The sequence below is a fragment of the Pecten maximus genome, chromosome 19 (assembly GCF_902652985.1).
Source record: "Pecten maximus chromosome 19, xPecMax1.1, whole genome shotgun sequence".
In the NCBI taxonomy this organism is placed as follows: Eukaryota; Metazoa; Mollusca; class Bivalvia; order Pectinida; family Pectinidae; genus Pecten; species Pecten maximus.
Genome location: NC_047033.1, coordinates 15,220,324 through 15,237,044, shown reverse-complemented (window position 1 = coordinate 15,237,044; position 16,721 = coordinate 15,220,324). Strand labels below are relative to the sequence as shown.

General features: G+C 38.1%; 1 protein-coding gene across 1 annotated transcript in view; it reads right to left on the bottom strand.

The window, feature by feature from the left end:
- Window positions 1-16,721, bottom strand: part of LOC117317934 (prolow-density lipoprotein receptor-related protein 1-like) — a 228,137-nt gene that overhangs the window by 25,254 nt on the left and 186,162 nt on the right. Inside the window, exons 55-68 of the mRNA XM_033872903.1 lie at window positions 16,413-16,516; window positions 15,453-15,578; window positions 14,701-14,820; window positions 13,956-14,204; window positions 13,272-13,388; window positions 10,038-10,157; window positions 6,933-7,046; window positions 5,701-5,817; window positions 5,167-5,280; window positions 4,626-4,763; window positions 3,781-3,906; window positions 2,287-2,424; window positions 732-820; window positions 151-357 (exon numbers count right to left, since the gene is read on the bottom strand). Coding sequence (XP_033728794.1) covers window positions 151-357; window positions 732-820; window positions 2,287-2,424; window positions 3,781-3,906; window positions 4,626-4,763; window positions 5,167-5,280; window positions 5,701-5,817; window positions 6,933-7,046; window positions 10,038-10,157; window positions 13,272-13,388; window positions 13,956-14,204; window positions 14,701-14,820; window positions 15,453-15,578; window positions 16,413-16,516 — 1,879 coding nt within the window. The remainder of the gene's footprint in view (window positions 1-150; window positions 358-731; window positions 821-2,286; window positions 2,425-3,780; window positions 3,907-4,625; window positions 4,764-5,166; window positions 5,281-5,700; window positions 5,818-6,932; window positions 7,047-10,037; window positions 10,158-13,271; window positions 13,389-13,955; window positions 14,205-14,700; window positions 14,821-15,452; window positions 15,579-16,412; window positions 16,517-16,721) is intronic.

The following is a 16,721-nucleotide window of genomic DNA, read 5'->3' as shown; positions in this document are numbered from 1 at the left end:
AAGAAATTGAAAACACAACCAATAACTAACTACCTAAATCTAATCAACAAATGCTTACAAAATACATTTTAGGAAAACAATGAAGGCATTGTTTTGTTATTATATAGAGTATGATAGAAACTATCATAGGTAGGTAACAATGCCTTGTACCTTGACTGGGGGCTGGGCCTTCAGATCGAAACTGCTGCGGCGTATACGACTGTTTCCCGGCTTTGTTTTCTTGCTCCAGTGGACATTGATGGCCATTTTCTTGAGCGTTTTGTCATGGCTTACGATGAAGGCAGTCCATTGTGAAGGAGGATGTAGAATGGATTGTGTCATATCAACATCAATGGACAGAATTTTGTCTTTCTCACTCTGTATAAAACATTAAAAACGTAACATGTCAGATATCAACAGTTAAATGTCATATTATCTCCTTTACAGAATTATCTCCCCTTTACAAAATCCCAACAGAGTTATTTCAAATGGACAGAAAGCAGAATTTCTAATCGTTACACCACTATAAATGACAAGCTTCAGTTTGATCATGACCCTGATCATTCAAATGGACAGTAAGCAGATTTTCTAATCGTTACAGCACTATAAATGACAAGCTTCAGTTTGACCCTGATCATTTAGTGGAATTCTGTCAGTTTGATTTGCTTAATTTTTCTCCATAACACAGCCGTAGATCAGAATTACCTTCCTTTAAAAGGTCAGAGCTACCTCCCCTTAACCTCTTTACTTACCGACAACAGAGACTGCTGCTGTCCACTGTAGGCAATGTCGGACTGGATCAGCTCTGTCTCGTGAGCAATAAGTAGCTGGGGCTTGGGACCTGCAATTAAGAATACAGTAATATTACATAATATTACAGGTCTGAAACAGGGACACGAGATATAGAATACAGTTATATTACATAATATTACAGGTCTGAAACAGGGACACGAGATATAGAATACAGTTATATTACATAATATTACAGGTCTGAAACAGGGACACGAGATATAGAATACAGTAATATTACAGGTCTGAAACTGGGACCAGAGATATAGAATACAGTAATATTACAGGTCTGAAACTGGGACACGAGATATAGAATACAGTAATATTACAGGTCTGAAACTGGGACCAGAGATATAGAATACAGTAATATTACAGGTCTGAAACTGGGACATAATTAAGATATAGAATATAGTAATATTACAGGTCTGAAACTGGGACCAGAGATATAGAATACAGTAATATTACATAATATTACAGGTCTGAAACTCGGACATAATTAAGATATAGAATATAGTAATATTACAGGTCTGAAACTGGGACCAGAGATATAGAATACAGTAATATTACAGGTCTGAGACTGGGACCAGAGATATAGAATACAGTAATATTACAGGTCTGAGACTGGGACCAGAGATATAGAATACAGTAATATTACAGGTCTGAGACTGGGACATGAGATATAGAATACAGTAATATTACAGGTCTGAGACTGGGACATGAGATATAGAATACAGTAATATTACAGGTCTGAAACTGGGACATGAGATATAGAATACAGTAATATTACAGGTCTGAGACTGGGACCAGAGATATAGAATACAGTAATATTACAGGTCTGAGACTGGGACCAGAGATATAGAATACAGTAATATTACAGGTCTGAGACTGGGACCAGAGATATAGAATACAGTAATATTACAGGTCTGAGACTGGGACATGAGATATAGAATACAGTAATATTACAGGTCTGAGACTGGGACATGAGATATAGAATACAGTAATATTACAGGTCTGAAACTGGGACCAGAGATATAGAATACAGTAATATTACAGGTCTGAAACTGGGACATAATTAAGATATAGAATATAGTAATATTACAGGTCTGAAACTGGGACCAGAGATATAGAATACAGTAATATTACATAATATTACAGGTATGAAACTCGGACATAATTAAGATATAGAATATAGTAATATTACAGGTCTGAAACTGGGACCAGAGATATAGAATACAGTAATATTACAGGTCTGAGACTGGGACCAGAGATATAGAATACAGTAATATTACAGGTCTGAGACTGGGACCAGAGATATAGAATACAGTAATATTACAGGTCTGAGACTGGGACATGAGATATAGAATACAGTAATATTACAGTATATCAGTACTAGGCAACTATATACATAACTCATGTGGGTTTCGGCTAGCAGCCCAGAGGTGGAGGGCTAGTGATCAAGTGTCGGGACACCTTATAACCACAATGACCCTGATCAGTACCAGGATCAGAATGACTTACCTTGAGCTTGACATGACGGGCGATGTGACTCATTATCAGTCCACATAGTATAACCTTCGTCACAGGAGCAGTTGGTTGTGGGATTGTTAGGGTCACAGCTCTGAGAACAGGTACCCCAAAGCTTACACAGGTCCACATCTGCAATACATTGTATATATATATATATATATATATATATATATATGTATCAATACTGTCACCGTGCTTTTAATAAAGATGAATGAAATTTAATTTCGTACCGAAAAATTTCTATGATAAAAATATGACCTAAATACTGTATAACATGTTGTCTTTGCCAAGAGTGACCAACCTTTACATTGGAATCTGTCGAGAGCTACCTATATTAACATGTTAATCTGTCGAGAGTCACAAACCTTTACATGGGAATCTGTCGAGAGTGACCTATCTTTACATGTTAGTCTGTCGAGAGTGACCTACCTTTACATGTTAGTCTGTTGAGAGTCACAAACCTTTACATGTTAATCTGTCGAGAGTGACCTACCTTTACATGGGAATCTGTCAAGAGTCACCAACTTTTACATGTTAGTCTGTCGAGAGTGACCAACCTTTACATGGGAATCTGTCGAAAGTGACCTACCTTTACATGGGAATCTGTCGAGAGTGACCTACCTTTACATGGGAATCTGTCGAGAGTGACCAACCTTTACATGTTAGTCTGTCGAGAGTGACCTACCTTTACATGTTAGTCTGTCGAGAGTGACCTACCTTTACATGTTAATCTGTCGAGAGTGACCTACCTTTACATGGGAATCTGTCGAGAGTGACCTACCTTTACATGGGAATCTATCCAGAGTGACCTACCTTTACATGTTAATCTGTCGAGAGTGACCTACCTTTACATAGGAATCTGTCGAGAGTGACCTACCTTTACATGTTAATCTGTCGAGAGTGACTTACCTTTACATGTTAGTCTGTCGAGACTGACCTACCTTTACATGTTAATCTGTCGAGAGTGACCTACCTTTACATGTTAGTCTGTCGAGAGTGACCTACCTTTACATGTTAATCTGTCGAGAGTGACCTACCTTTACATGTTAATCTGTCGAGAGTGACCTACCTTTACATGGTAATCTGTCGAGAGTGACCTACCTTTACATGGGAATCTGTCGAGAGTGACCTACCTTTACATGGGAATCTGTCGAGAGTGACCTATCTTTACATGTTAGTCTGTCGAGAGTGACCTACCTTTACATGTTAGTCTGTTGAGAGTGACCTACCTTTACATGTTAATCTGTCGAGAGTGACCTACCTTTACATGGGAATCTGTCGAGAGTGACCTACCTTTACATGTTAATCTGTCGAGAGTGACCTACATTTACATGTTAATCTGTCGAGAGTGACCTACCTTTACATGTTAATCTGTCGAGAGTGACCTACCTTTACATGTTAGTCTGTCGAGAGTGACCTACCTTTACATGTTAATCTGTCGAGAGTGACCTACCTTTACATGTTAGTCTGTCAACAGTGACTTACCTTTACAAGAGAATCCATCGTCGTTGAGTTTGTAGCCCATCTTACAGCCACACTTGTACCCTACCCCGGTGATATTGACACAGGTTTGGTAACAGATGTTACTTCCACATGTGGACTGAATGTTCTCTGTAAATTTAGATGATTTTATAAAATATCTTTATAATCCTCTTCATGTAACATGTCATTCCTCTTTGATCTGCTTTATACAATGTCTTTCCTCAATGTAATGTGTTACTGAAGTTTGATTTGCTTCATTAATACATGTATAATGTCTTTCCTCTTTGATCTGCTTAATATCATGTTATTCCTCTTAATGCAATAAGTCATCACATTTCAATCTACTTAATAGCATGTTGTTCCTCTAATGCAATAGGTCACCACATGTTAATCTACATGATATCATATTATTGCACTTAATAGCATGTTATTCCTCTTAATGTAATTTTTAAGTCATCACATTTCAATCTACTAAATAGCATGTTATTCCTCTTAATATCATGTTATTCCTCTTAATGTAATAAGTCATCACACTTCAATCTACTTAACAGCATGTTGTTCCTCTTAATGTAATGAGTCATCACACTTCAATCTGCTTAATAGCATGCATTATTATTATTATCATAAATCTTTTCTGTCTGTGAGCTGAAAAATTTCCTTAATAATCCTAACTTTATATAGAGAATTATTTTTGTTTGAGCATTTGTGGCATTGATTAATCAGTTTCGTTCCATATTTTGTTTATTTATTATTACAATCGACCCATTTCTCTACAAAAATTAGTATATTCATATTCAGTAAGACCAATTAAATTATGTTGACCAATATTGATATTAACAATGACCTACCTGACCTACACAGGTTGGAATCCTCGTCAGTATGGTCCAGACAGTTGAACTGACCGTCACATACCTGGTGGATGGGGATACACTTGTCATTCTTCGCACATCTGAAAGTCCGCCCATGACAAAGAGTGTCATAGTAACCTGTAACCAATCAAATCCGTTGTTACACAAACTATTGAGTGTCATAGTAACCTGTAACCAATCAAATCTGTTGTTACACAAACTATTGAGTGTCATAGTAACCTGTAACCAATCAAATCCGTTGTTACACAAACTATTGAGTGTCATAGTAACCAATCATAGCCACTGGTTGCTAATCAATCATATACATCATAACATAACCATTCAACTGTGTTTAGGAATATGATTTTTTTTCTAATTGACTTACTGTATACATAAAATTTTCTTTTTTTTAATACTTTTAATGAAAATTTACCAAATTATATTTTCTCTTAGCTTTAACTTAGCTTTCTATATATTTCAAATAGCGCTAAATAAATATATATCAGTGTTTTTTTGTTTGCTTTCACGGTAATTCACTTACAACGTTCCTCATCGGTATAATCTCCACACTGGTCAATTCCGTCACAACGTTTAGACACAGACAGACATATATGATTTTTACAACGGAATCGGCCCAGAGGACATTGATGATTACCTGGAAATCAAAATAAATGTTTTTATTATAATTATTTTGATGTTGTAATTATAATGAAGTCTACAACTTAAAAGATGGATTCACTTAAACAGTCATGCATTAAATCTTCCTGCCCTTTCTTTGTATACAATCATTAAAAATTTGCAAATATTCATAAAAATGTTGTAGACATAGATCAAATAATTTTATTTCGATGAATTATTGAATAAATGCACAATAGTACTGGTAATAATTAATCAGCAAAGAGTATAATTATGATCAAATGAAAACAAGAATATGCTGTTATACATTTTTGACCATGGGTGTCATTTGCTTTGTTTTTGTGACAGCGTGTTCAGTAGTGTAGAGTCTTTCTACGAATCCTTCTAAGACAGTAAGATGATATTAAGATATGTATCACCGCGGTGCGAGTGTACTTACTACACCTATCTGTATCCTCGTCAGAGTTATCCCCACAATCGTTGTCACCATCACATCGCCACAGCTCTGGTATGCACTCTTTGTTTTCACACAAGAATTTATTGCCTACACACGAACCTGATGAAATCAACCAAAAGTCTTTCTTAGTTTTTATTATTTTATCATCCATTCCATATCTTATATTTATTGATGAAATGGAATGAATCTGCAAACTTATGATGTTATAATGCTTAAAGAAATTGTATTCATTAAGATTATCAAGCACATAAAAAGAAGATATACTGCTTAATTATCAGGTAACAAAAGGCCCATGGGGCCTTATTGGTCATTCAAGTTCTGATATGTATACTCAGTCTGATATATGATTTTTTGTTTTTAAATCAAGATTGATCATATTTGACCCCTGTGACCTTGAAAATAGGTCAAGGTCATTCATATGAATTGACTTTATGTCAGCGTGCTACTGGCCCAATATCATGACCTACACCTAAACTTCAAAGGGCCATAACAGATATATCCCTGGGTGGAAATTGTTCAAAATATTATTGATTAATAGAATCTTTCCCTGCCTTGGGGGTGTGACTAAGAAATCTCAACCTGAGGGGGAATTCGTGAATGTCCAAAACGAGGCTGGCCAAGGGTTGGACATTCATGAACTCCCCGAGGGTTAAGAATTTTTTGTCACACTCCCTAGGTAGGGAACGATTATTTTTCCCCCCCCCACTTTAAATAATTGCATATCCCATCGGTGATCATAAGTATCCTCATTTGAAGAAGTACCTATCATAACCCCCCAAAAATTGCATACCATGAATATCATTACACAAGAAAACATAGGTCTAAAAATAATTCATAATATTTATCAAAACAGACAAATAAGGTATTGGTGATACTATTCTTATGTTAACAACAGTACATTTTGTCATTACAAAAAAAATTTGTGTCTCTTACGATCATTTAACATTAAATAACAATGTGGGAAACTATAGTGACGTCACTCAAAAAGCAGTTCCTTAAGTACTTTCAGGTTCAGAAGATTAGCGCGTGCAATCTGTCATACCTTAGGGATTGACAGAGAAATCTCTCATGTCTAAAACTGGAGATAAATCGGTGAACTTTGGGAGAAATAAAGCTCACAGCATATCAAAGCTTTTCCTCATAGTCAGTTCATAATTACTCAAGGTCAATATGGTAGCTATGAATGCAGACATTGAATTGCATGCTTCACCTACCAGTACAGTTGCGTTCATCTGAGCCGTCAGGACAGTCAATGTCCTCGTCACACAGCCACTTTCTGGGAACACAGATTCCAGCACACTTAAACTCTTCAGCATCACATTCCAGACCTGTAATATAGTCAAGGGTCAATATGAGGTTGTCAGGAATGTAAGGCCGAGGGGTTGTCAGGAATGTAAGGCCGAGGGGTTGTCAGGAATGTTAGGCCGAGGGGTTGTCAGGAATGTAAGGCCGAGGGGTTGTCAGGAATGTAAGGCCGAGGGGTTGTCAGGAATGTTAGGCCGAGGGGTTGTCAGGAATGTTAGGCCGAGGGGTTGTCAGAGAATTATGACTGTGGGGTTGTCAGGAATGTTAGGCCGAGGGGTTGTCAGGAATGTTAGGCCGAGGGGTTGTCAGGAATGTTAGGCCGAGGGGTTGTCAGGAATGTTAGGCCGAGGGGTTGTCAGGAATGTAAGGCCGAGGGGTTGTCAGGAATGTAAGGCCGAGGGGTTGTCAGGAATGTTAGGCCGAGGGGTTGTCAGGAATGTTAGGCCGAGGGGTTGTCAGGAATGTTAGGCCGAGGGGTTGTCAGGAATGTTAGGCCGAGGGGTTGTCAGGAATGTTAGGCCGAGGGGTTGTCAGGAATGTTAGGCCGAGGGGTTGTCAGGAATGTAAGGCCGAGGGGTTGTCAGGAATGTAAGGCCGAGGGGTTGTCAGGAATGTAAGGCCGAGGGGTTGTCAGGAATGTTAGGCCGAGGGGTTGTCAGGAATGTAAGGCCGAGGGGTTGTCAGGAATGTTAGGCCGAGGGGTTGTCAGGAATGTAAGGCCGAGGGGTTGTCAGGAATGTTAGGCCGAGGGGTTGTCAGGAATGTAAGGCCGAGGGGTTGTCAGGAATGTAAGGCCGAGGGGTTGTCAGGAATGTAAGGCCGAGGGGTTGTCAGGAATGTTAGGCCGAGGGGTTGTCAGGAATGTTAGGCCGAGGGGTTGTCAGGAATGTAAGGCCGAGGGGTTGTCAGGAATGTTAGGCCGAGGGGTTGTCAGGAATGTTAGGCCGAGGGGTTGTCAGGAATGTAAGGCCGAGGGGTTGTCAGGAATGTAAGGCCGAGGGGTTGTCAGGAATGTTAGGCCGAGGGGTTGTCAGGAATGTAAGGCCGAGGGGTTGTCAGGAATGTTAGGCCGAGGGGTTGTCAGGAATGTTAGGCCGAGGGGTTGTCAGGAATGTTAGGCCGAGGGGTTGTCAGGAATGTAAGGCCGAGGGGTTGTCAGAGAATTATGACTGTGGGGTTGTTGGAGAATTATGACTGTGGGGTTGTTGAAGAATTATGACTGTGGGGTTGTTGGAGAATTATTACTGTGGGGTTGTTGAAGAATTATGACTGTGGGGTTGTCAGAGAATTATTACTGTGGGGTTGTCAGAGAATTATTACTGTGGGGTTGTTGGAGAATTATGACTGTGGGGTTGTTGAAGAATTATGACTGTGGGGTTGTTGGAGAATTATTACTGTGGGGTTGTTAGAGAATTATGACTGTGGGGTTGTCAGAGAATTATTACTGTGGGGTTGTCAGAGAATTATTACTGTGGGGTTGTTGAAGAATTATGACTGTGGGGTTGTTGGAGAATTATTACTGTGGGGTTGTTAGAGAATTATTACTGTGGGGTTGTCAGAGAATTATTACTGTGGGGTTGTTGAAGAATTATGACTGTGGGGTTGTTAGAGAATTATTACTGTGGGGTTGTTAGAGAATTATGACTGTGGGGTTGTCAGAGAATTATTACTATGTGGTTGTTAGAGAATTATGACAGTGGGGTTGTTAGAGAATTATTACTGTTGGGTTGTCAGAGAATTATGACTGTGGGGTTGTCAGAGAATTATGACTGTGGGGTTGTTAGAGAATTATGACTGTGGGGTTGTCAGAGAATTATGACTGCAGGGTTGTCAGAGAATTATGACTGTGGGGTTGTTAGAGAATTATGACTGTGGGGTTGTCAGAGAATTGACTGTGGGGTTGTTAGAGAATTATTACTGTGGGGTTGTCAGAGAATTATGACTGTGGGGTTGTCAGAGAATTATGACTGGGGTTGTTAGAGAATTATGACTGTGGGGTTGTCAGAGAATTATGACTGTGGGGTTGTCAGAGAATTATGACTGTGGAGTTGTCAGAGAATTATGACTGTGGGGTTGTCAGATAATTATGACTGTGGGGTTGTCAGAGAATTGACTGTGGGGTTGTTGGAGAATTATGACTGTGGGGTTGTTAGAGAATTATGACTGTGGGGTTGTTGGAGAATTATGACTGTGGAGTTGTTAGAGAATTATTACTGTGGGGTTGTTGGAGAATTATGACTGTGGGGTTGTCAGAGAATTATTACTGTGGAGCTGTTAGAGAATTATGACTGTGGGGTTGTTGGAGAATTATGACTGTGGGGTTGTCAGAGAATTATGACTGTGGGGTTGTCAGAGGATTATGACTGTGGGGTTGTCAGAGAATTATGACTGTGGGGTTGTTAGAGAATTATGACTGTGGGGTTGTCGGAGAATTATGACTGTGGGGTTGTTGGAGAATTATGACTGTGGGGTTGTCAGGAATTATGACTGTGGGGTTGTCGGAGAATTATGACTATGGGGTTGTTGGAGAATTATGACTGTGGGGTTGTTGGAGAATTATGACTGTGGGGTTGTTGGAGAATTATGACTGTGGGGTTGTTGGAGAATTATGACTGTGGGGTTGTCGGAGAATTATGACTGTGGGGTTGTCAGAGAATTATGACTGTGGGGTTGTCGGAGAATTATGACTGTGGAGTTGGCAAGAAAATGATGACTGTTAGGTGTTAGGTCGTCAGAGAATCAGGACTTCAGTGTTGTCAGAGAATTATAACTGAAGGGTTGTTGGAAGAATTACACTGGAAAGGTCTTCAGAGAATAAGGACCGAGAAATTGTCAGAAAATTAAAACTGAGAGGTCGTTAGAGAATAACATCTTAGAGGTCGACAGAGAGTAGCTGGAAGTGGTATTGAGTGAGGTAGATTCATGTCTTATGTGTGAATAAAATAGATATTTTTCTTGGCGGCTAGACTTACATCAAGAATTACTGATTTCTTCCTTTTAGCCTATTCACCTACCCAAACAATCTTCCTCGTCACTTCCATCCTCACAGTTCACCTCTCCATTACATTTCCAGCTCTTCGGGATACACTTGTTGTTGTTGCACTGAAACTCCTGGTCTGAACATGAGCGGTGAGCTAGGTAAAGAGAAGTCAAATTCAGCCAACATTAGACAGATATTAAAACCAGATAGAGGAAAATATTGTCTACATTATCTATTTCCCAGAGTGACTTTGCACTTACACATAACATACCTCCGAGATACATTATCCTCGCCAGAAAGATATTTCAACATAACTTTTAGAACATCAGATAGAGATCTCAAAATGACCTTGAGAACACAAAATAGAGATCTCAAAACGACCTTGGGAACATCAAAGAGAGATCTCAAAATGACGTTGAGAACATCAAATAAAGATCTCAAAACGACCTTGAGAACATCAAAAAGAGATCTCAAAATGACCTTGAGAATATCAAATAGTGATCTTAAAATGACCTAGAGATCTCAAAATAACCTTGAAAGCATCAAATGGAGATATCAAAACAACCTTGGTAACATCAAATAGAGATCTCAAAATAACGTTGGGAACGCCAAACAGGTATCTCGGAATGACCTTGTGCACATCAACAAGAGATCTGTAAAAGGTTTTAATCCCTACTGTTTAGTCATTACTCTTTGTCAGGTTTACATTGGCTGTACTTTCTCATATATGTGTGGTCAATGATAAAACAAGAGTAAACACATTGTGTGATGACAGTTGTTTCAAATCTTGTTTTAAATTTATCTTTCAACAGTACATTTTAAATGCATAAGATTGGAATTTCTGCTTCCAGGCATGTACATTTGTATAAAGTATAGAAAACTGTAAAAAAGGAATATTTGTAAACATGCTGCATTTAACTTTCACAGAAATCATGATAACAATAATTAATGGCCAATTCCATGATGTCTTCCTGGCAGCCTGTAGGTTACATAAGAGTACTGCTGGACGGAACAATAAACGCCCATGGAATGTCCTATATTGTATATTTTCCTTAACTCTAGGCATAAGCTATATTTTGAACTATTGCACGGCTAAAATGACTATTGCACGGTCACGTACGAACTATTGAACCCCTGTGACATTTCAGAATTTGGTCCTACCCTTTCAAATGTTTAAGTCACTCAGATGTCAACACTGCCGACGACAGTCATGGTGACTTCTAGGTCTTCAGGAAAGTGGAGATTTCACTGATTCTAAGTGTGTTTTAGTGATTATGTAATAAAACAAGTATATCATGGGTGTCTGCATGTGCAATAGTCCAGAACATTTGACTATTGGTACTGGTAATCGACCGATGTTCTATTGCACTCAGCCTTCGGCACAGACCCCCATGATATATTTGTTATAATAAACAATCATGTAGTTAAAGTATAATAATCCTTAGTGTATTTTGTAGTTGTGGATTTCTAGAGTTGTAGTTGTATAATAAAGATGAAGTCGAAGATTGCTGGTTCCTCTATTTATTGGTGTAGGTATATGTTGTGTCCGTTCGAAGACGGCTAGGAGTGACATTAGTATGAACAGAAGGCTACTCTTTTATAATAACCAAAATGTGCATCGGCTGGACAGATGGAAATCTGACTTAATATGGTTATGGGGTTCGTGACCTGAAGTCTACACTAAACACCACATTAATTAGAACTACACGAAGATAATTGAATACAACCAGTATTACATGAACATGGTATAGATAACATCCAAGTTGTTTAGAGAACCGAGGTGTATCTAATTACTGGCAAATTAGCTAACATGTGTACATGTAGATATGATTATTTACAGGTTCTATGTATAATTATATAAACTGCTACTGAAGTAGTCTGAAGTAGTCTCTAACTCATTAAACATAACTTGATATCATATATTATATAACTACATATAATGATTATAATTCATACCAAGTAAGCCCTCATGAATAATAAGCTGTCATAATGACAATGATGTAAGCCCTCATCTATAATAAGCTGTCACAATGACGGTGATGTAAGCCCTCATGTATAATAAGCTGTCACAATGACGGTGATGTAAGCCCTCATGTATAATAATCTGTCACAATGATGGTGATGTAAGCCCTCATGAATAATAAGCTGTCATAATGACATTGATGTAAGCCCTCATCTATAATAAGCTGTCACAATGACGGTGATGTAAGCCCTCATGTATAATAAGCTGTCACAATGACGGTGATGTAAGCCCTCATGTATAATAATCTGTCACAATGATGGTGATGTAAGCCCTCATGTATAATAATAAGTCACAATGACGGCGATGTAAGCCCTCATGTATAATAATCTGTCACAATGACGGTGATGTAACCCTCATGTATAATAAGCTGTCACAATGACGGTGATGTAAGCCCTCATGTATAATAAGCTGTCACAATGACGGTGATGTAAGCCCTCATGAATAATAAGCTGTCACAATGACGGTGATGTAAGCCCTCATGAATAATAAGTCACAATGACGGTGATGTAAGCCCTCATGTATAATAAGCTGTCATAATGACGGCGATGTAAGCCCTCATCTATAATAAGCTGTCATAATGACAGTGATGTAAGCCCTCATGTATAATAAGCTGTCATAATGACGGCGATGTAAGCCCTCATCTATAATAAGCTGTCACAATGACGGTGATGTAACCCTCATGTATAATAAGCTGTCACAATGACAGTGATGTAAGCCCTCATGTATAATAAGCTGTCACAATGACAGTGATGTAAGCCCTCATGTATAATAAGCTGTCACAATGACGGCAATGTAAGCCCTCATGTATAATACGCTGTCACACTGACGGTGATGTAAGCCCTCATGTATAATACGCTGTCACACTGACGGTGATGTAAGCCCTCATGTATAATAAGCTGTCACAATGACAGTGATGTAAGCCCTCATGTATAATAAGCTGTCACAATGACGGTGATGTAACCCTCATGTATAATAAGCTGTCATAATGACGGTGATGTAAGCCTTCATGTATAATAAGCTGTCACAATGACAGTGATGTAAGCCCTCATGTATAATAAGCTGTCAAAATGACGGCGATGTAAGCCCTCATGTATAATAAGCTGTCATAATGACGGTGATGTAAGCCCTCATGTATAATAAGCTGTCACAATGACGGTGATGTAACCCTCATGTATAATAAGCTGTCACAATTACGGTGATGTAACAAATCTGTCAGATACAATAGATTACTTAATAAATACTTACTACAATTTTTCTCGTCTGAGCCATCACGACAGTCATTGTCAAAGTCACATTGCCATCGAGACGGGATACAATGCATGTTATCACACTGAAAGTAGGTCGGCTCACAGGTCGTTTTAGCTACGAAAAGAAAAAGAAAGTTACAATTGAATACAAACCTCACCTTGTACCTTATTGATTAAGGTCACACAACTTGTAATATTAATGTATCTCCATCTAGTGTCCTAGCCTGTATTGATTATATTGGTATCAGGTCATAGCCTAGCTTCCAAATCAGGTTCCAGCTTGTCACCAGCAAAATGGCTATTAATAACCAATATCAATGTACTGTATATATATATACCTCTTACATAGAAGTTATTTTATGCTATATCTATACACTTGAATTATTTTTTTTTACCTTCCAGAAGTAATTTTGATTTCAATTATATAATCAAGAATGAAGAAATTTGTCAGGGACTTCCAGAATTATTTTAATGATTTGAGCAATATATGTCACAATGTAGCCAATATCAGCTTGACCTAAGGGAATGATAGGTGAACTAGTAATTTTGGACATCCTCAAAAGTTTCCTGATTAACAAGATTTTAATATATAATACCTTAACTTTTATTTCTATTAATAACATAAAACTTTGTAATATTTTTTCTGTATTTGCTAATGTGGTCATTTGAATCGTAAACATACTGCATCTATCATTGTCCTCGTCGGAATTGTCCTCAGGTCCACAGTCTACGTCTCCATCACACTGCCAGTCTGACGGGATACAACGGCCTGTGACACACTTGATGTATCCGTTCATGCATGTTATGTTACGACAGTTCTCCGGCTCGTCCGAACCATCCCCGCAGTCGTTATCTGTGTCGCACCTCCACACGTACGGTACACAGCGTTGGTTGCTACACTGAAATTGGTTAGCCTCGCAGGAACTATAGGCTGAAAGGGAAATAACTCACAGATTATATTGATTAATTGAATTCCCAAAATAAAATTCAAACAAACAAGAGATCCCAGAGGGATCTTGGCGCCCACCATTGAATGATCTTTATAGGTTCCATGTCAGATTGATCTTTTCTCTACTTTTCCCTTCCTCTAAGTCTTACTAATCCGTGTAAATTCAGAAGCAGCCCTCTAGTACTTTTCAAACAAGGGGAACCTATATATAAAATTTAAGATTTAGCGATAATGACTGTCTGTCGGCCATGTTGTTTTCGGATTGGTCCCAAAATGCAATACCAGAAGTACCTTCTGTAAAATAGCGATAACAAACTTCAATTGTCAAAATACAAGATGGCTGCCTGTCGGCCAGGTTGTTTTCTGACTGGTCTCAAAACCTTTGAATTCAAACTTTGTAATCACTGAATTAGATTGCACAATGTCACAAAATATACAATACCCAACAAAATGTAAATCAAAGGTTCTGATAACTTACTACAATTCTGCTCATCAAGCTTGGAGGGGCAGTCCTCTATTCCATCACAGAACTTCTTCTCCTCAATACATATATCATCACTCGGACACTTTCTATACCCAGCCAGGCAGTGGAATTTGTCTGTACAAACACAAAATCTTCATTTAAGAATTTCTGCCTCCTATATTTAACTTTATATGACAAGTGGTCAGTTAAATCCTAATATAATCATTAGAATTCCACATCTTAGCTGTGAAACATCCCTAGGTATGTTCTTTGGTAATTAATGTCAATTGAACTTTGTCAAAATTACATTAAATATCCACATTTCAGCTAATATACTTGATATGTGTTGCGTATATACACTCAGCTTGTTATTGTCAGGAGAATAATGCTCTCATTGAATTAACCTTCGGTCCAATTCTGATTTATCTTAACACACCGGTCTTTTGCTGATTGAACAGTCTGTTCATAGAAAAGATGAGCTAAAAGTGAATCTCTAGATTTTTAAGTACAATGTACTATATTCTTTCAACAATGAGCTCAGTGGACTAACACATACAGCGTCTCCGGGAAATCAAGAGGTGGTTTAAATTAACAGTAAAATGAAAAAAAAATAAAATTGTGAGGTAATTAGTGTCAATTTTGAAATATATATGGGTGGGTTATTACAAGAAAAGATGTAGGTGTTTTGTAGGATAAATCTGGTATGTGAAATTATCCGTCAACGACCCTACAAAAATTCACCGGGCGCCAGCACACCATACACTCACCACATGCTTTTTCGTCGGAGGCATCAGAACACTGGGCTTGGCCATTACAGATGTCAGATGGTGGAATACACTCCTTTGAAGAGTTTTCACATCGAAACAAACCAGGATGGCTACAGTTGTAGGGTACTGTCAACAATACAGGAAACAATTTATATCAAATAAGCAGGCATTTATAGAACTTAAAATAGTGCTTATAATTGAAGCAGTGAAAAAAAAAAAAAAAAAATCCCTCCCCTTGTGTAAAAAACTGGAACTTTTTTCCCTAAAATAAGCCCCCCCCCCCCCCCCCCCCTCCCCCCTTAATCCTTAAATAAGTCCCTCCCTTAGTGTAAAAGTTTAGTACGGTATTTATCATCAATAAGCCCAGTTAAGCTCTCCCCTAGTGTTAAAGTTTAGTACAGTATTTATCCTCATTTAAACCCCCTCCCCTAGTGCAAAAGTTTAGTACTGTATTTATCCTCAAATAAACCCCCTCCCCTAGTGCAAAAGTTTAGTACTGTATTTATCCTCAAATAAGTCTGCCTCCTCTCTAGAATAAAAGTTTAGTATCAAGTTTTTGAAAAGCTAATTTGTGAACCTCTCTTAGCTTACTGTTAGAGCTGGTAATTCTGCAATTATTTTTGGGTTTGTTGATTAGCAAGGGCTTAATTGTGGATAGAAACAGCAATATTATTTTCCTTATCAATATTTAACAACACTTCTAAATCCTTTCCTTTTCATTAGCATCTAACATTAATTGAATTTTTTTTCTACAATCAATCAAGATTTCATCATATTTAACTTATCGTTAAAAATATGTAAGTTCCAATATATCATACATGGTTTACAATGTATTAAAATACAACGAAACACCAGCAATTTTATGAAGATGATGCTAGTAAATCAGAAAAAGATCTGTTGGAAAGTGCTAAGTCACTTTTATGAGAGCTTTATAATGATGTTCGACTTAATGAGACATACAGCAAGAGCCTGGTTCGTCAGAACCATCGTCACAATCCCATTGGCCGTCGCATTTCCACCAGAACGGGATACACTTGGAGCTGGCAGCACACAGGATCTGGGAACTGGAAACAGGGAAACATTTTTAATAAATATGGTCAGCAATATCAATAATTAGGTCAGGTATATCTATAATTAGGTCAGGTATCTTTAATTATAGGTCAGCAGTTATATCTATAATCAGGTCAGATATATCAATAATTATAGGCCAGATTTATCTATGATTAGGTCAGATATATCTATAATTATGTCAGATATATCTATATCTAG